The sequence below is a fragment of the Marmota monax genome, unplaced genomic scaffold (genome assembly GCF_021218885.2).
Source record: "Marmota monax isolate L192 unplaced genomic scaffold, Marmota_monax_Labrador192_F-V1.1 WCK01_AAM20220418_F8-fsc00073, whole genome shotgun sequence".
Taxonomy (NCBI): Eukaryota; Metazoa; Chordata; class Mammalia; order Rodentia; family Sciuridae; genus Marmota; species Marmota monax.
In genome coordinates this window covers 3,242,180-3,262,182 of record NW_026692846.1, presented here as the reverse complement: position 1 = coordinate 3,262,182, position 20,003 = coordinate 3,242,180, and the positions used below count along the sequence as shown (strand labels likewise).

Genomic DNA, 20,003 nt, shown 5'->3' with positions numbered 1-20,003 from the left:
CACTTCTCTGGGATCAGTGCCCAGGAGTCCAACCACAGTGCTGAATGATGGTCACAGTTTTATTCACTGAAGGCCTGCACACGCTCCTGCGTGGCTCTAATGTTCTACATCCCCCTGAGGACCTTATTAGTGGCTGAGCTTCTCTGAATCGCTACCACCAGGTATGGGCAGTATTTGTTGTAATGATTCTGACGATGTGCAGTGTTCTCTCCCTCTGGTCTTAATCTGCATTTTCCTGATGGTTAAAGATACTGAACAAGGTCAAGGTTCATTTGCCACCTTATGTTCTCTTCAGCGAAGGTCTTCCTTTCTTTTGTTCATCTCCCAAGTACCTTCTTCATCTATCTTCCTGCTAAGGAAGTTCCTCCTGTGTGTTTGGTAAATACGTTGTCCTACCCTGTACTTTGACTTTTCATTCTCTTAACAGTCTTCGGCAGAATAAAAATTACAAATTCTAATGTGGTCCAATTTATCAATTTTTCTTCCTTTTGGTATCAAGTTAAAGGATTCTCTAGATTTATATTTTTCTTCTAAGGTTCTATGGTTTTATAAGCCCATGATCCATTTTGGATCACTCTGGACATCCTTCTCCTCTAGCACTGTTTATGGACAGGGCCATCCTTCCTTCCTCCACCAAATCCATCTGAAGCCCAAGGAAAGCACACTGGAAAATACCTTCTTATTTATTTATTTTTAAGATATTGTGTAATTGTCAATGGATCTTTATTTATTTATATGTGGTGCTGAGAACCGAACCTAGTGCCTCACACATGCTAGGCAAGCGCTCTACCACTGAGCCACAACCCCAGCCCCTGGAAAATACCTTTTTAAAGAAATATAAATACATTAAAGATTTGCAGCTCATTTTTAGTTATTGCTTTAGTTTCTTACCTTTGTAGTAAGTACTGTCTTCCATGTACCGAGATAATCCGAAGTCTCCTAATTTTACACAATCATTTGAGGATACCAGGACATTTCGAGCAGCAATGTCCCTGACAAGGAAGAATTTGGGACAATAAATTTTAACACAATGCAAACAAACCTATAAACTCATCTATACTATATGAACATATTTTCATAGGTACACTGTGAAAGACAGCTTATAGATAATGCAAATAGATTTGTTATAAGCTAAAGATGATGATTTTACTTCACATGTATTCCTTTTGGTAGATATTTACTCATGAATATGCTGATAGCTATCTTAAATAATGGAAAAACATTCTCAAATGATGAAAATGCTTATTAACTTTTCATAAAATTCTATCATTATCTGCAATAACTGACAGACATGCTCAAACGGGGGTCTGTAACTTCACCAGTACTAAAGAGATCTTGTTAAATCAAGTAAAAGTCATCTTCTGAGCACAAGACTTTTGAGTGCTTTTGTGGATACAGCTTGTTTCAAAGCTGGACAACAACACAGTAACTGGTGTGACCCTTGGCAGATAGTTCTTAAGGACTTTCACTGGTAATCAAACTGGAGCCACAGATTATAAACAGAAATTCCAGAGAAGGGCAACAGATGTCATGGGTAACGCTGACATCTGGATAATAATAATAATTAATGGAGTTAATTATTTCGGGGACTCTTTCCACATATGCCCTGCTTCGTGTCAAGTACACATTCTTGACTATATGTGTGGAAGGAATAAATGTCCTGAAAGCATCCAAGAAAAGCCTTTCACCATGTGTTGCCAAGCCAGGCACTTCCATCTGTAGGACACAACCCAACAGGCTATGCAACGGATCTGAGAGGTATGAAAGGTTCTGGGGTACATGGAGCATGGCTCCTCCCCATACTTGGCCTGCAGTTCCACCCACTCAAGGCACTTGGTAGCTTCAGGATTGTGTCTCACCTGTGTACAAATCTTTTGCTCTCCAGATACGCCAGTGCGGTACTGAGCTGATAGGCATATAAGATCAGAGACGCCAGATCCAAGCTGTATTTCCTTACTTGCAAAAATGACCTCAGCTTTGGGAACAACAGCAAGGTAAAAAAGAGAGAGAATAAAACTCAGCAGCATAAAACCTACACTCAACAGCATTGCACCAACGTTCCAAACACATATGAATACTATGAAATGGCTTCACTTTTCCCCTTATACAAAAAAAGTAATGAATGAAACATTTTAACTCAGAAATTGTAGTTAATCATTATTTCAATCCTATTGTAAAATTAGAATCTTTATGCCTATATATGAATTCCAAAAAAATTATAGAAGACAAGCTTCAAAACAATAATAGAATCACAAAATAAAGAACTGCTAATAACAACAGGGACCCCAAAGATCTAGCTACTGTTCAAATGAACCTAACATACAAACACAGCTTATTCACCGCCACTGCAAAACTCAGTGTGGCCCAGGCGGGTGTGCCATGCAGTGGGGAGGACGGGATGGTAAGGGTGCAGTGGTCAGGTGTTGGGTGCTCACCCCAGGGGCTCACTGGTCTCAAGACTAGACTGACAGAGTAATTCAGCTACATACTAACATAGGAAAGAAAGGCACACGGCTTTATTAATACTCTAGAAAATTGGCAAATAAAAGACAAATATTTAGCAAGAGGCTCTTAAGTCAGAAAAATGAACAAACTCTCCAAAAGCCAAAGCAGAAAAAAAACAGGGGGGAGAATCTATACAAACACTCCATTTGTCTTGGAAGCACAGGCAGAGGAAGAAGATGGGCTGAGCTGATAGAAACAGTGCTCCAGCCTGGCCAGACTCAGCAGCTGGGGTAGGGCTTGAGAGCTTGTGTTTCCAGCAAGTTTCCAGGTGCTCTGACTAAGGTTTCAGTAACCTGGAGAACGTCAAAGAGGGCTGCTGACACTTTTGTTACTCACATTTTTCAAAGAAACTGTGACTAATGGCAGCTGGTCTAAAAGACACTGCAAAGTGAATTCTCAACACTTTGTGAATTCTCAACTCAAAGTGAATTCTCTTGACACTTTGGATTTACCTAAATTCAGCATTAATTTACCCAAGCTCTATTAACAATGTTTCTTCCATCTTCAAATCATTGGGCTAGTTCTTCAGGCAATAGCAACAGAGAGAAAAAGAACCCTTTGGTTGTGTGTTGTTACCAGTTCTGATAAAATATCTGGATGCAACAGCTGCCAGGATTATCTGGGAATTTAGTTGCAAAGTTTCTTTTTTTCTTGAGACAGAATCTCCCTACATTGCCCAGGCTGACCTGGAACTCTTGGACTCAAGAGATTGGCCCACCTCAGCGTCCTGAGCAGCTGGGAGTATGGCGTGTGCCATTGTGCCTGGCTCAGTGATGAAGATACCCACACTAACATTCTCTGGATGGAAACCACACGTGATCCTGTATGAGAACTCTCCTGAAAATCTAGGATGTAATCTCTCGACTCCCCTTTTCAGAAGCAAAGGATGTCATGCCCAAATTGCTGGCTGACTGTGAAGCAGCAGACTACTGAGCAGCCAGCCCAGGCAGGCACAGAGCTCACCATACCTCTCCCAGTGTGCACAGCTCCATGATTATCCACACGGGGTTCTCTGTGATGACGCCAATCAACTTCACAATGTGAGGATGGTCAAACTGACGCATTGTTACTAAGGAAAAAAGTTGTTGTCTACAGTTATTCTTTTGAAAACTTTAATTTTTCTTGAAGACTAGTCCACTGAAGGCAAATACTAACGGTGTGGGAACTCAGAGCTCAATGTCACAGGGTGCTCCTGCTTCTGAGTGGGCGTGCACTGGCATGTGCTTCTGTGTGCCGCAGTCTGGCTGGGCACAAAATCACGAGCCACTCAAGCAGGAACAAACTTTGTTTCCAAAACTCCTGCGAACGCCACGCACACACGCAGCCTTCTCCCAGAACCCCACACCAACCGGAAATCCCTCCTCCGGAAATCCCTCCTACCGCACTTCCCCAACCAATGGGAACTCTCCGGGAGTCCCCAGGAGAGCTCCAAAGTAGCAGGCTGAGGCAGATAGCAGGGGTCTAATATCCAATTGAATACACATCTTAACATAACCATTGTCATCTCAATGGCTTGCTGGCGTCACCTTTCAAAAAAAATGCCATGCTTCATTCCTACTCGGCTATGGCTCTCAGCATCTGTGCTTGCGTATCTGTGGCATAAGATACTCACTGCGGCAAATTTGTGCCATGGGAGAACAGAAATGGATAAATGGCCAAGAAAACCCATTCTTTTCCTCTAGGACAAAGCTGACATAGGCCTACTTCCCAGGTTTTTCTCTGGACATCTGATAAAATGGGAACGTGCACTTCACTTAGTTGGGCAACATGCTCCTGGTAAAAGCAACCTGACTGGTAACACTGGGAGGACAGCAACGAGGACTGGGAAGCCACTGTCTGTGTGGAGACCTTGCTGACTGGGCATGCTTCTTGCAAGGCCTGAAGCCATGCCTGTGGGGCTGTCACAGGGATTTCTAGTTGGTACACAGGGGTTGCTGCATCCAGCATTGTGGTCTGACCCTTGCATGTGACTAGCTGCTCTCATGGCTCTAAGGAAGGCATGTCCTGGACAGACAGCTGTGAGGGCCTTCGGGTCAACTAACCTGCTCTAGTTCTGGTGCTGTGCTGCTCTACTGCAGCCCCTAAGGTCTGTCCACCTGCCTGGGCCAAGATGACCACCAGAGCCTACACACACACAAAGGTAAACCAACTCGTGGGCAAGTGCTCGTTCATAATTTCTAAAAGTCACTTGCACTGTGTGCTAGGATTAGCAAGACAGATGATCTGCACAGAACTACAGGATTGCAAAACAACTCAAAGTAACTTCAAGGTGACCTAGTCCAGTGGCAATTAAAACACTTGGATTTCACAGACTATTAAAATAATAAATAAATAAATAAATAAAGTCCAAGATATTTTGAGGCTAAGTAAAGACATTATGATAATCACAGCAGTAATTTTCCTTTAATATTACCAACATGTTATGAAACAACTGGTGTCTGAATGTTGTCAGGAATGGGCCCCCATATACTAGTGAGTATTTTATGCAGTTCCTTCATGTATTTTACAATTCCTAAGTTGTAGGAACTGGTAAGAATGTACAAAATTCTTGTCCATAAAAATGCAACTCAGTTCTGTGGGGGAAGTAAAATTAAATCTGCATGTATTTTAAAAAAATCACCTCAGAGGTTCTTACTCTCTATAGACACAGGGTTTTGGGAATTCTCTTGAACCAGCTGTGACATCTGGTTGGTTCCCTATTGACTCCAGTGCTTTCTGTTCCTTTTTTCCTGTCTCTGGTTAGGGAAATGATACAACCATGTTCAAGGAACAGTCCCTGCAAAACCCGGAGGCTGCACTCCAGACCAGCTGGCAAGCATCTCTCAGGACGTTCTCAAGCCATCATCCGATTGGCATAAGTGTGGAGCCACAAGGCCCAGAGGCAGGCATGCCTGGAGTTGGGTCCCAGCTGCCCATGGATACAGCAGGTCCTGTTGACACACCCAGAGTTTCTTGCCAAGTCGCCTCACCTTCACACAATATGACTCAATCCCTGGTGGATACCCCCACCTTCAACTACCAAATTTTCCACATATTTCAAGAATAAGACCTGGCAGCTTTGGTTTTGTTTAACATACAAAATTCCAAGTGTATCATTAAATTTACTCTTGTCAGATTGAGGTCACTGTGTGAATACTCTGTCATCTTTAAATGAACATTTAAGTACAAAATGTATTTACACTTATTTTCAATTTACTGTTAGTAACTATCGCTTTTGGTGCGATCTTCACATATAATTAAAGACTTTTGTGTCTCCTCTGATGTAATTACTAAAATATTAACCAAAAAGAGCTGAGGGCACAGGAGTGTCCTGTACCAAGGCACAAAGGGAAAGTGTATCTTCTACCCTGACATGTAAAACACCATGTTTACTGGGGAAAATCTGCAGATATGTACCTCTTCAAATCCAGATATTAATTTGTAAAGCAAAATAGTAAACATAGTTATCTCATAAAAGTTACAACATATTTTTCCTTACTTCTTAGAGTTCACAGATAGAAAGTCAAATGAAGTTACACAGAAATTTCTAGACACTTACAGGCTTCTTGGAGGAATTTCTCTCTCACGCTGTCCGAAGTACAGTTTTTACATGTTTTAATTGCGACAGCCAAAGCTGGATTCTCCTGTGTTAGGGAGATCACAGAATCACATAACATGTAGGAAAGTTCTCTATCAACAGGTAAATTCATGAAAAGTTGTTGTTTTGCAACTATGTGGCTCTGGACCACGCAGAATTGGCATCACAGGATCTTAAAGAATGAGAGAAATACTTAAAACAAAAATGCTGTGCAGAATCCTCTGAGCTAAATGGACACACATGAGCCGCTAAAGACGATTCACTCTTCAACGTGTTTGGAGTGTCTCCAGCAGCAGGTGCTGTTCTAGGCAAGAGGTGCCTGTGGACAGCAGAGGCAGTGATCCCTGCTCTTATCCAGCTTACCTCCCAGGGAAGAACTGACCGGAAACAGCACGTCATTTGCCAAAGGGGAGTGAGGACATGGAGGTGTTGTGGTGGCTATGCAGGAGGAGGCTCCTGGGGCAGATGGGAGGAGAGTGAAGACCAGAAGGAAGCGAGGTGCCAGCCTCGAAGGGCAGGAAGTTACACCTGGCAGAGGCTGGGTGCACATAGCAAACTCAAGAGACCCACCTGGGCGTGAGGCTGGAGCTGGGCCTGAGTGGAGACCCGATTAGAGGGGGCCTCCCAGGCCAACAGGGAGCAGTGGTTTTCACTGAGTGAGACGGGGAGCCAGGGCAGGGTGTGGGCAGAGGAAGGAGCACTCTGGCTGAGCTGCTGAGGAATGGCTGCTGGGAAGCAAACTTAGGCACAGGAATCCCATATGTGCAGGTCACAGTAAGCCAAAGGGTTGGGGGACAGATGATAGTGGCTTGGGTAAATGTGGCCGCAATGGAGGAACATAGAGGGCTGAACCTCTGGAAGGGCTCTGAAGGCAGGACAAAGCTGGCTCTGGGTGGATGCAGTAACACAGAGGGAAGCTCTTGTTTTTGGCCAGAGAAATAAGCAAGATGGAAGGGGAAGACCAAAAATTCAGCTTTGGCTGTGATGAGCTTGAGACGTAAGATACCAAGGCACCCAGGTGCAATGGAGTTCAGGTGGAAGCCTGGCTGGAGACAGGCATCTGGAAGTAGCTCAGTTCATGGGACTATAGTCATCATGGGGACACGGGTCCAAGCTCTACAAACTGAACAAGTGCCAGGCCAGTGGTGCATGCCTGTAACCCCAGAGATTGGGAAGGCTGAGGCAGGAGGAATTCGAGTTTAAGGCCAGCCTCAGCAACTTAGCGAGGTCCTGTCTCTAAATAAAACATAAAATGGGCTGGGAATGTGGTTCATTGTTAAGCACTCTGGGCTCAATTCCTGGTAACAAAAACAAAACAAAACAAAAACAAACAAACAAACAAAAAATGAGAAGTTAGGTAGAAGAGAAAATAGCAAAGGAAACAGGAAGGTGTGACCACAGGGTAGGAAAAAAACAAGAAAATGTGTTTTCCTAGGAGCCAAAAAGTTTGTCTTTTCTTCAAGATTAAAAGATAGAACTTAAGAAATGCAAGAAACATGATACCAGAAATGACCTGCCACTTGCAACAAATCAAGAGTCTGGACAGCATCTGAGTGTGCTCATCTCACGCTGGGCTTGAGGCTCCTTTGCCAGAACACCTGTTTACCTCACTTCACACAGGTACTTTAGCAAAGTGCCTCACATTCTGTTAAAGAGGCAGAAAAGGGGAGGAAGGGAATAGGGGAGGGGACCAAAGAGGAGCTGGGGTATTTGTGAAGGTTTGGCAATGCTGAATCACGTCTCCATCCTTTCTGGGAATCCTCCAGAGCCTACTGGGGAAATGCAGCTGCATCAGCCAGAGACACCCGGGGTGGGGTGGGGGTTGGGGCGATGCTGTCCAGAGTCCTCCTTACTCCCTGCACCTCTCTTCTCCCCGTCTAGCTTCTCCATGGCTCTTGCATGTTCTGGCTTTATATAAGAAGGTTCTTTGGGGTTGATGGATGTTATCTAACTCTTAAAGCAAGTGACAGATGGCACCCAGGACAGGGATCCTGTAGGTGAGTCAATGGAGCCTGGAGGCATGGAGGCTGTCCATGGTCATGCTGCCAGCAGAGGTAGGTTCTTTGGGCCCTTCATTGACAGTGAATTAGGGTAAGCAGAGTTTTTGTGGTGCATGCCTGTAATCCCAGTGCCACCGGAGGGTAAGGCCTGAACAATTTAGTGAGACCCTGATTCAAAAATAAAAGATAAAAAGTGCTGGGCAGGATGTAGTTCAGTAGTAAAAATTCCCTAGGGATTCAAATCCAGTTCCCCAAACAAACAAACAAAAAACCACAACCAAACACTGCCCCCCCCCCCCAAACAGTGAAAGGGGAAAATTAGATAATTTGTAGTTGTGATATGCAGGAGGTGGTGGCAACAGTTGGTAACACAATACCCATTTTGAGTCAGTCCCCAGCCAACATGGCGCTGTCACTGATTCCAAGGTCTTATTCTAGCTTCCTCTCAAGAGCAAGCTACTGGGCTGGGTTGTAGCTTGTGAGAGACCTCTTGCCCTGTCAGTGCCAGGGCACTGGGATTTGGTCCCAGCTCACCTCTATATAAACAAACTTATCTGTGTGAGGAACTCAAGTACAGGTTGGCCTCAGAGTAGCACCCAGTTCCACCTCCCTCTTGGCCCAGATTCAACACTGAGCCCACCTACTCCCTGTTTCCTTTGGAGGTGGAAACGCTGTGCTATACCATGAGGGTGAACCTCATGTGGCCATTTGACCGGGCCATAAGGTGTCCAGATATCTGGTCCAACATTATTCCAGACATTTCTGTGAGTCTAACATGCAAGTCAGCAAGCTACCTAAAGTAAACTGCCCTCAGTGACATGGACCCTCCAGGAGGAAGAGATGCTGCCTGGTAGCTGCCAGGCTGGGACACTGGTCCATTTCCTGTTTTCAGATCTGGACTGCCCTCTACTCTCTCAGCCTTTGGGTCTTGACTGGACCACACCACTGGCCGTCTTATATCTCTGGCTTGCCGAGTGCAGATCACAGGACTCATGGGCTCCCATGACTGTGTGAATCAACTGTTTACGATAAGTCTCTTGTGGCTCAGATCCCATTGGTTCTGCCTCTCTGGAGAACACTGTCAGAGCTGTGTCTTCCACAGTCTCCTCCATCTCACTTAAGGACTCATACAGATGCTTAAGGCAGACAGCCTGAGCTATTGTGACTCTTCTGTTCCATGCCCACGGGATCCTCTAAGCAAGGAGCAGGGCTCACTGCACCTACTTGCACCACCAGCACCTCAGGGGAGCAGATGTTGCTGCCTCACTACCACCCATTCTCCACATAGCATGGGCAGGTTTGAAAACGGCCATGGGATCATCTCCCAAAGTCCTACCCTGTACCATGGGTCCCAGCCCCCTTCCACCAGCGTCTCCTGCCCAGCGTCATCTGTATGCTTTTACATTCTTCTGCTGCAACACAGAAACATCTTTGACATCTTGGGAGTCCTGGTGTTTTTCTGGGGATAGGATTCATTCAATAAATATTAAGTAAACACTACACTGAGAATATAAAAAAAAATTCTCTATTATTTTTGCAGCTAAAATCGACTTATTTTAAAGTCCACCATTAGCTCTGTGACCCTGGTGAGACATTGAGCCTGAAACTTTGCAATGCATCTGTGTCAGGAACCATAGGGGTGGGAGGAAGCTGGAGTTCACCTGGGTTAGTAACTGGAGTCCTCTTGCCACATGGGCATTAGAGCCAGGCCTAAGTTCAGGCCTTTTCACCAAGTTTAGATCCAATGCTCTTCTACTGTGTTTTGTCTCAAAAGTAGAGTAAGGAGAATAAGGAAGATAAATATGCATAGAGTTAAAAAAAAAAAAAGTCTACAAGTTTTTGGTTATGAAAGTACCATTCCCTGGTGTGTGTGTGTGTGTGTGTGTGTGTGTGTGTAGTGAGTTTAACAAATGGGCAGACATGGAAGGAAGGGCAACAGCAGGGCAATGAGCTTCAAGAAAGAATGTGAACATCCAGAGGAACCAGGGACTTCTGAAGACAAAGAGGTGATTTACACTTGACAGTCAAAATTAGCACATATTTTGGGGGGTCGTAAGGGACTTACTGGACTCATGTACACGCCTTGATGCACATCTCCAAACTGGCCTTCTCCAATACAGCGTCCGAGTTCTATTCTTTCTCTTTGAATCTCATAGTCCCTAGCTGTAAAACATGACCTGTGTCAATATGTAATTAGGTGCAATACTTTAAATGTAGACACAACACTTGGCACATAGTTTCATCATGAGCAGAAACTTCATCTGTGGCACATGGATATACAGAGGTGCTTTCAACTGAGTGGAATTCTCTTAAACAATACTTTAAAAAGAACTTCTATTCAGTTATGGTATTGGATGTATATAAAAATGAGTTTTATTAAAGGCAGATTTTTTTCCAACCTAGGAGTCTTTAAGTATCTGATTTATTTGTTATCTGTTTCATAGTTCCCTAAATAATTGCTCTAAGTATTACAGTGTACGTTTCATTAATAAGAGCTATTAGTTTAGGTATTAATGTAGGAAGTCTAGAAAAACACAATTATTTAAAGCAATTATTTTGCAAATAACTAAAGTTTATAAACACAGGGGCACTATAAAATTGTTAAACTTTATGCTTTGAAAGTTTAAGAGCTTTCCACTTCATTATAGTCTTATCTATAGATTATCATGGAGCTAAGAGAGTTTAAAGAGGTAGTTTCTAAAAAACAATTTCAAAATCAGATGACATGGAATCAAGGCTGAATATATCAGCATAAACTTGAGAGTATGTGCCTTAAATATGAGTTATATAAGATCAGTGTCTTGGCAGGCTGTTGAGGCACACAGAAAGAAAACACCCTCTAGGAACAGAATAGATTGAATTTCAATTCAATTACTCACTTGGTCCTTTGATTTATTTCCCATAAGAAATTCATCCAAATCAGGGCTGTATATATTCCATTAGTGTAATCACTAATAGAACAAATCAATAGCCAAATGTCTTAAGACCTTCCCCTGGGAGATCAAGTTGTATAAATCAATTGTATATAAACATTGAACCAACATTTTAGATAGTTGTTTTCCTCTTTAAAATCAATTTAGCTAGTAATTCCATTGATTTAACAGAATGAGTAAACCAATGATAAATAGTTTAAAATAAGTTAACTGAAAACTGAAATGTCCCGTATCATTCCACGGTTGCAATTGCAAGCAAATGCAGTTATTTCAAAGGAATCCTGTTACCTTCATCTATTCCATAGTTTTCTGTATTGCAATTAAGAGAGAAAAAAATTGAAGACCTTGCTTAGAAATAACTAATAGCAATTAGGTTAACAATAAAAACTTGGAGAGTATATTTCAATAATATTCACTTCATTATTTTAAACTCAACTATGAATAAAAAAAAGAGATCTAAACAAGTAAAAACTTTATATCTCTGAGTTACATTGATGTTTTTATTGTAATGTCTTTAAATCTCTATCTCATAAATTCCCATTTTTCAATTCATTTTTTGTGAGGTTTGGGTAAAAGGTAGCCATGTTAGGAATTTACTGTTAAACTATAAATAATAAGTAAATAAATTATATATATAAATGTGAATTCTCTGTAGGAATGTACAAATGACTAAATGGTCAATCAAAACACTATCCTTAATCTTAAAAAAACATTTTCCCAAATTGCCATTGGCTGTTAAAAAATATACACTAATTTTCAGCTCTTGCCTTGGTTTTAATTACTCTGATAAAACAACCCCCCACCCTCCATACTGGGGATTGAACCCAGAGGTACTAAATCTCACCCCCACCCCGCCCCTGTGGAGGCTGGCCTTGAACTTGTGACCCTCCTACTTTAGCCTCCAGGGTCACTGGGATTTCAGGTGTAGGCCACCATGCCTGTTGTGACTGGTGACTTTTGGCAGGCCAGTGTGGCCTGCCCAGGAAAATACCTGCCTTAGAGGCCTACTTATTTCTCTTTATTTTTGTAATGTTTCCTCATTGCATATACAACTCAAATGAGAATACTTTAAACAATATTTACAAAACAGGATAAAGAAATTAAAATACTTAGTTCTACTGATATTGGAGCATTTGGATTTCAGGTAAAGCTGCTGAGGCTGCCTTAAGAGGTGGGATTAAATTTTAATTTTTTTTCCCTTGTTTTTTACAAACATGAAATTTCAAGGACTTATCCAATTCAAGAGCTGGGGACAATATTCTCCAAGGCAAGAGCTGGGGCATCTACAGATTCCCCTCTGTACAGACAAAGAGGAGAGCACCTTGCCACTTCCAGGTGGCAGGAGCTCATCCAGGGGTTCCGTGTCCCACATAGACACCACAGAGGGTATGGACTAAAGGCTGGAAGCTGCTGGCACTGCTCAGTCAACCACACACAGCAAGGCATGATTTCAAGGGGAAATATATATGTGTGTACTAAACCTTTAAAGAATACTAATTATCTACAGAGAGTAAGTACTCTAATAAATGTTGCTAAACAGCAAGAAAACAAGACTACAAAAATACTCTATCTAAACAACATTAATTATTTCATTTTAGGCTTCTGGTCTTATAGGAGTGCATATATAGAATTTGTAAGGTTGAAAAGAACACTTCTGTTAAGCACACAATAAAGTTTTCAAAGGACAATAAATAACCTAAAACCTATAGGCACCTATAGGTTATATACCCTATAACCATGAGGCACTATCTGTCAACCTCAGCAAAAACAGAGAGAAGAGCACTTACTTGAGGGCATGGTGTAAGTATCTTCTTCATCGATTATCTCGGCATAGTCGTCTGTCTCTGTGCAAAAGGAAAACAGATATGTTGGCAGAAGTTAAAGACTTGACCTCTTGGCCTTTGATACAATTTAAAAAGGCAAAACGATCTGTCTACACCCTCTACCATGCTGAAATATTCTTAAAATACTCAAATTTTGCTCACAAATGAGTCATTTATGGAAATCAAAGTGACATCACTGTCACTGTTAATAATACAGACTTGTTTCTCAGACAGCAAACAGGCTAACACAGAAAGCCCTTGTTTAAAAAAAAAAAAAAAAAAAAGACAAGAGATGATTGATCAATGATCCAAATCAACCAACCTGTGCTGGCTGCTGAACTTCCCTCTACATACCATGTACATGCTTAGAACCATGCTTCTGGCTACTGGAGTCTCCCAAACAAGACTGGCCCCTCCAGAGACCAGGAAGTTTTGATTTTATTAATGACAAGACTCAACAGCATATTCTGAAACTTTTCTTTGAGGGAATAAATGCTAGCCTGAGTTTTGTGGGGGGAACTGGGCTGACTTATTTCATTTGTTCCGGATTGAAAAACGCAGGGATTTATCTTCTGTAGCTTTTGCGCTCACATATTTCAAGAAGTATGTCAATGTCAAAAAGCTAAAAGACGGCTGGGGTTATGGCTCAGTGGTAGAGCGCTTGCCTCACATATGTAAGGCACTGTGTTTGATCCTCAGTACCACATTAAAAAAAAAACAAAGATATTGTGTCTCCATGTATAACTAAAAAATATTTAAAAATAAAAATAAATACAGCTAAAAGAGCCAGAAGTGGTGATGCACACCTGTAATCCCAGAGACTCAAGAAGCTGAGGCAGGAGGATAGCAAGTTCAAAGCCAGTTTCAGCAACTTGGTGAAGCTCTAAGTAAATCAGTGAGACTCTATCTCTAAATAAAATACAGAAAGGGGCTGGGGATGTGGCTCAGTGATTAAGCATCCCTGGATTCACTCCGAGTATCAAAAGAGGAAAAAAAAAAGAAAGAAAGAAAAAAGGAAGGAAGGAAGGAAATAAGTTAAAATGAGTTATTTTTTGAGACAAAGTCAAGGAGTTCCAATGTTTCCACCGACTCCTTCCTATAAAGCAGGATTTTAAAAACCTACCACTGCACTAATGGGGACATTTCAAAGCACTCATCTAGGGGATAGCCATCACTCCAACAGTACTGTGCTAAAACACATTACTCTCCTCCTTTTGGAAAAACAGAACCCTTTGCTGTTTTTAGTGTCCCTCCTGGAGGGACACTAAGCTCTACACTTTTTTAAAATTGTAGATAAACACAATACATTTATTTTTATGTGGTGCTAAGGATCGAACCCAGGGCCTCAAACATGCTAGGCAAGTACTCTAACACTGAGCCACAGCCCAGCCCCACTAAGTTCTCTCGAAAGAGACCTGAGGGATGACTGTAGGGCCTGAGAAGCCAGCACCTCCTGCTGCCTGTGCTGCCCTCAATACTTCACTCAGCTGCAGAACCATGAAAGCTGAGCTGGAGCCTGCAACTGGAAGAATTTAGTTCTCAATGTGTATCATCATTAAAATGACTATGAAAATTCTGGCTGGCAGAGTGTAATGTTAATAAATCAATTCTCTTTTAGACATTTATCATATGTAAACGATTATGGAGAGGTGAATATATTGTATTATTCTTTTATGTTTATTAAGTAATGCTACTTTGGGGATTCAAGAAAAAAAATTTAATCTATTCCAAACCTTCTATTCTTTCATTTCCATATTTCTCCCCCATCAACACTCATTTCTCCCCTTTTATGGCAGTGCTGGCTTGAAACCCAGGGCCTCACACATGCTAGACAAGCCTCTAACACTGGTGCTACACCTGAGCCCTTTGATTATTTTTATTTTGAGACAGGGTCCTGCTAAATTGCCTAAGCTGGCCTTGAACTGCCTCAGCCTCCCGAATTGCTGGGATGACAGGCGTGCACCACCAGGTCTGGCCCATCTTTTCTCCTCCTTCTCCTGTTCTCAAGAGAATATGAAGAACAGTAAACTGGCAAACTGTAGGCCTGCAGCCTTGCTCCTGTGTAAGATGGTTTATCAAAAGACCTTGTGGGAAAAGATCTGGAGCTGCAGAGGGAACTGCTCAGGTACCTGTAACAATCAGGACTAAGAGGGGAAGAATCTACTGCAAGAGCCGAGATGATAGAGGCAACACAAGCCCCAGATGAGTACCTGCTCATCACTGTCTCTTTTCATCCTGTAATTTAGCAGGCTCAACTTCCTGACAATGCCCCCAGAAGATGAACGCCACCAAGGCTGCCTTTCCACAGACAGCAGCCCCAGGTCCCTCCCTGCCTTCTTTCATGCAGAATGGTATGTGCCTCTGGCTGGCCCCGGTGGGGCGGGTATTGGGGGAGCTGCTCAGACTCCCACGTCTACTGTCCTTCCCCAGGGGCCTGGTCCCCAACTGTTCAAGGCTCTACAACGCTGCCCTCATTCTCAGTCTGACTCAGCAGATGCTGCAGACTCCATGGGAGCCTGGGAAGACTAGGCGTGTGCTGCCTGGAGAAGAGTATGAGGCTAGTAAGCACAGCAATAGCCACAGCCCACCTGAGGCTACCACCTGCTAAAGCTCATCTTGGCTCAGAGCCAATTCTGGTTTCAGCCAAGTGCCCCATCTATTCAGAGACCTCTCCCCAAACTAATTTGCCCTATCCCCATGTTCTTGATCATATTCCTTGACTTATTGTCCTCTGACTTTTAAACATTTTTTTCCTTGTAACTGGTCTGTATGGCTCTTGGGAACAGTGTGCCCCTGGAGCAGAGCCTTTGTGCATCTTATTTACCTGTGTTCTCGGCATGGAAAACAGTGAATAGCTCAGAGCAGGTGCTCAGGAGATACAGCTTCTCAAGAAAATGAGTGCACTGATAGACTGAGTGGGTGGCACATCCCCAGAACAAGGGACAAGGCACAGTGCACATGTGATCGCTTGAGAGTTGCTTCCTGACTATGGGTCAGGTATGCTCTCATGTGCAGAGCGAGAGCACAGTGCCCGTGCCAGGTTGTCGTGAGGACTGTAGGGGGTGAGCATGAAGCTGAGGTGTGCCCTGTACCCACAGACTGCCAAGGAGGAACTGCTCCTCTTGTGGCTGTCTTGTTCCTGTGAAGCTTCTGAGAGGGGCTGGCAGGTTTATGTGATGACCCTTCCAGTCAGTCTTAGTGTGGCTCAAGTACCTTTGAGGACTGTCTCATAAACCTCAAGCAGAGATTCCACCCTTGAAATAACTCTGAAAATTTTTGAAGAGTGATGAGACTACTACAGGAAATCTCTGGGGAACTCACTGGCCCCCTGGGAATTAGCCACAATACTTGGGGCAGATGTATGCTTTACGACACCAAGTGCACAGAGAATGTTTACTTCGTGAACTACATGGGTCGGTTCTTAAGGAGCTGAGTAAGCACCAACAGGCACACAGGACTGTGAAGCTTTGCAGATTCTATGTAGGAGTTTCAAGTGGCAGTTCTTGGCATATTTCTCTAAGAATTATTGATATTGATTTGGTTATATTTTTTCTCCTGGCTTTTAGGTTCATGGGATACTATGACAGACACTGAGGTGAGAACCTTTTCTCTTTTTGCTGTGCTCAGGGCCTTGAGCCTGCTGGTCAAGCACCCTACCACTGAGCCACATCCCCAAGTCAGAGATATTTTTACACACTTATGGGCCCTGATAAACTGGAGGCCAGCCTTAGACTGTTTCCTCTACCCCCAAATAATGGTATCATAGAGGGACAATGCAGGACAAAGGAAACAGTCAAAGATCTGTTAGATAGCACTCTCTACTTCTGATAGGGACTGTCAGCTTTGGTAAGGTGACAGTGTCCAAGGGCTCTTGCACTGTGGCTTACTCCTCAGCAGAGTGCTCTGGGGGCACAGTTGTCACTTCCTATTTCCCAGGCTGAAGGCTAAGGCACGTAGATGTGCAGCTTTTTCAGGACCCTGCTCAGGGGTAGCTTGTACTCAGCCTAGTGGCGCAGCAGAGCCTAGTTTGCAGTGCTGCATGGTCCTTAATCACCTTTCAACCAGACGCCCTTCACTTTGAGACTACCACAACTTCCTATAGACATACTTCCTCCCTCCACAGGGCTGAGTGCTACACCAAGGATGCTCACAGGAGGGCTCATCTAAGCAGGGGTCCCACACTGCCATCCCAACACAGGAGCAGAGGCAAAATCTTGAGCAAAAGCATTCTTTCACTTAGCCCTGAGGAAAACCCCTTTGCTTTAGCTTATAAAATCTCACTTCTTTGGTGGCTCAGTGGTGAACCTGGGAGATGCCTGACCCAGGAGTTAAAGGCTTAAAGAGAAACATTAAAAGCTGGGCATGGTGGCACATGCTTAAACTCCCAGCTTTTGGAAACTGAGGCAGGAGTGCTTGAGTGCAGGGGTTCAAGGTCAGTCTGGGCAAACTAGGGAGACCTTGACTTAGAAAAAAATGAATGATAAATAAATATATAGAAACATTTTAAAAAGGAGAATCCTAAAATTTAGATAACATAATTTTACCAAAATTATAAATTAAATGAACAATTTGTTAAAAGGACACTAAGAGTTAAGCAAATAGGGAGGAAATTACTAAGTTGTCATTTCAAAGCAAGGTTAAAAAGAGACAGAAAGTCACTACTAACTGATCAGCATGCACAAAGACATTAAAGGTTCATGGTCTGTCACTTAAAGAGCCTAATGCCTCTGGAGGTGCTATCAGGAGATTGGTTTGGTGTCTGGGAGGGATACATCTGTGGAGAAAGCATACTATTGCCTGGTTTATAAACAAAAGGAAACACAAAAGTCTTTGAGCTCAGAAAGTTCCCAAGCACTGAAAACCTGTGAAATTTTTCAGTTATGAAGCAGAGAGCGGGACCTGTCTCCACACTTTTTCCTGTCTCCTGGTAGCAGCAATTCTGACAATCTGCTCCCTTGCCTGGCTTCCCCACTGTTCCCAGAGGCATGGGGCTAAGCAAGAGGGGCAGGAAGTCTGAGGCACCACCACTCTCAACCACTAACATCTGCACAGGGCCCAGGCTACGGGCAACTTGCAAGGACTAACCAGTATCAGTCTTCTATCCAACCGGCATAACTCAGATGTGCCATGAAGTCTGCAGACATATGAAGGAGAAGATAATTCTTTTCTAGTAGCCAAGATAAGTCCAACTTTGCTTGGCAGTATTATTCAGCCACACTACTTAGGCCAGGGACTGGCATTCTTTTTCTACAAGGCCAGGCGGGAAGTGTGTGAGACTGTGCGGGCCACACACTCTGGGGGCAGCACTCGGCTTGGCCATTTGCACCACAGTCAGCAAGTGGGGAAGACACCATGGAAGTACAGGTGTGGGGCCGTGTTCCAACAGAACTTGACTTATGGGTGCTGAAACTGGGATTTTTACATAAATGTGATATCACAAATACTAGCTTTCTTTTGATATTTTCTGTGCAACCATTAAAAAATGTGAACACATTGCTAGCTCAAGAGGAAGTACCAGAACAGCTGGGTTGTTAGGCCTTAGTTTGTGGACCCCCAACCAATACCAACTGAGTCAACCCTTAGGATGTGGGTATTTACTTGTAAGATGGGTTAAGTATACTTGCCTTGGCTAATTCGTAGTACAGAAAAGTTCTAGTGTGGGGAAATTACATGAAAACGTTTGCATTCTGTCAACATATAGTAACAACCCTTTGTCTGTAGATATTTAAATCTGTATGCTTCACAGTAATCCTATAACCACCCTGGGACCCCTTTTACTGATGGAGATGCAGGGGATGAACAATCTGCTTCAGGTCACTCAAGTCACCTGGTGACAGGATGGAGCAGAAGACAATTGTGACACTGGAGCTCAGACCTAGCTACTCCTCTCTGATCCGCAGGCTCTTTGTCTGCAAACAGGGCCACCCAGTGATATTCCCGACTGCTGTGAGCAGGAATCACGCAGGTAAGGTGCTTGCACATAGGAAGCTCTCAATGACCTAAACTGCTGACTTTATCACTACCAGGGATTGATCTAGAAAGGAAGCTCAGATCTTCTGGCTTCAAATCCTATGAAAAACACGCACTTTCAGATGAGAGTCATGTCGTGGCCTTTCCCAGAGGCCACGAAGCTCATTCTATGTAGGGGTCCCACACTGCCATCCCAACACAGGAGCAGAGGCAGAATCTTGAGCAAGAGCATTCTTTCACTCAGCCATGAGGAAAACACACTGTCCCCTTTGCTTTAGCTTATAAAATCTCACTTCTTTGGTGTGAAGGACCATGAAGTTCCATGCAGGCAGCACAGACTGAGAAATGTAAGACTCTAAATGTGATTTTCAGTTTTTGAGCTTATTAAGTGCTATCAACAGTTTGGAGGGGGGGGGGGACAACCATTATCATTATTGCTGGTATTTTCCCTTACTGTTAGTTTGCAAGACTCTAAAATCATTTTCACTCTTTCCTTTCTACTACCTCACTCTGATCTAGGAATCATTAATACATACTCCATACTTGCTATAGATAGAGAATGTCTGAATTTCTATCACTTACTGTTTTCAAGTGTGACTAATTTTGCTGAAATACTGCATTGACAATTTTCTAGAATGCTAAAATTTTAACTTAAAAAAATCTAGAAAACTCACTATGAACATACAGCTCAAATTTCCTGCTGTGATGTGATTAGCTAATAACTAGTTACACCTTCCACACACCACCCTGAACAACTCTTAGCAGACCATGTTCTTGTGCCATTTGTCCTTGTTTCTGTTGTATCAAAACCATATTTTGCCTTTCATTAAATACTGGACTGTACTTATTTCCATAAATAATTATCATAGCAGTAACACAAATGTGAAAATAGATTTTACCGTCCCCACTAATTTCATCTGCAGATCCAGGTGGCATGCAAAGAAAGGGGGAGCAGGGAACAGAGGGAAGGAGAGATGGGAGAGGAGAGAAGAGAGGGAGACACTATTAAAATGACAAGTCCATCAAATCTTGAGAAAAGTAACAAAATCACCCCACCCAGGTCTAATTCAAAAGGCAAAAGACTGTAGTCATATGTTACTTGAACTGACGGATATTATGTCAGGTTTTAAGATAACAAAATGTTATACCAAGTTACACAGTAACAGAGTTTTAAATTAGTTTCTACTATAGTAAG

At 43.0% G+C, this 20,003-nt stretch overlaps 1 protein-coding gene across 26 annotated transcripts in view; it reads right to left on the bottom strand.

Annotated features, from left to right (window-relative positions):
• Ptk2 (protein tyrosine kinase 2) overlaps positions 1 to 20,003 on the bottom strand; it is a 229,663-nt gene that overhangs the window by 51,074 nt on the left and 158,586 nt on the right. For 13 of the 26 annotated variants that reach the window (XM_058580855.1, XM_058580854.1, XM_058580847.1 and 10 more), the window contains 8 exons: positions 19,708 to 19,725; positions 12,803 to 12,859; positions 11,304 to 11,324; positions 10,148 to 10,245; positions 6,044 to 6,128; positions 3,474 to 3,574; positions 1,860 to 1,975; positions 892 to 992 (listed from right to left, as the gene is read on the bottom strand). In XM_058580855.1, coding sequence (XP_058436838.1) covers positions 892 to 992; positions 1,860 to 1,975; positions 3,474 to 3,574; positions 6,044 to 6,128; positions 10,148 to 10,245; positions 11,304 to 11,324; positions 12,803 to 12,859; positions 19,708 to 19,725 — 597 coding nt within the window. The remainder of the gene's footprint in view (positions 1 to 891; positions 993 to 1,859; positions 1,976 to 3,473; positions 3,575 to 6,043; positions 6,129 to 10,147; positions 10,246 to 11,303; positions 11,325 to 12,802; positions 12,860 to 19,707; positions 19,726 to 20,003) is intronic. The other 13 variants (XM_058580843.1, XM_058580852.1, XM_058580853.1 and 10 more) reach the window with 3 other exon arrangements.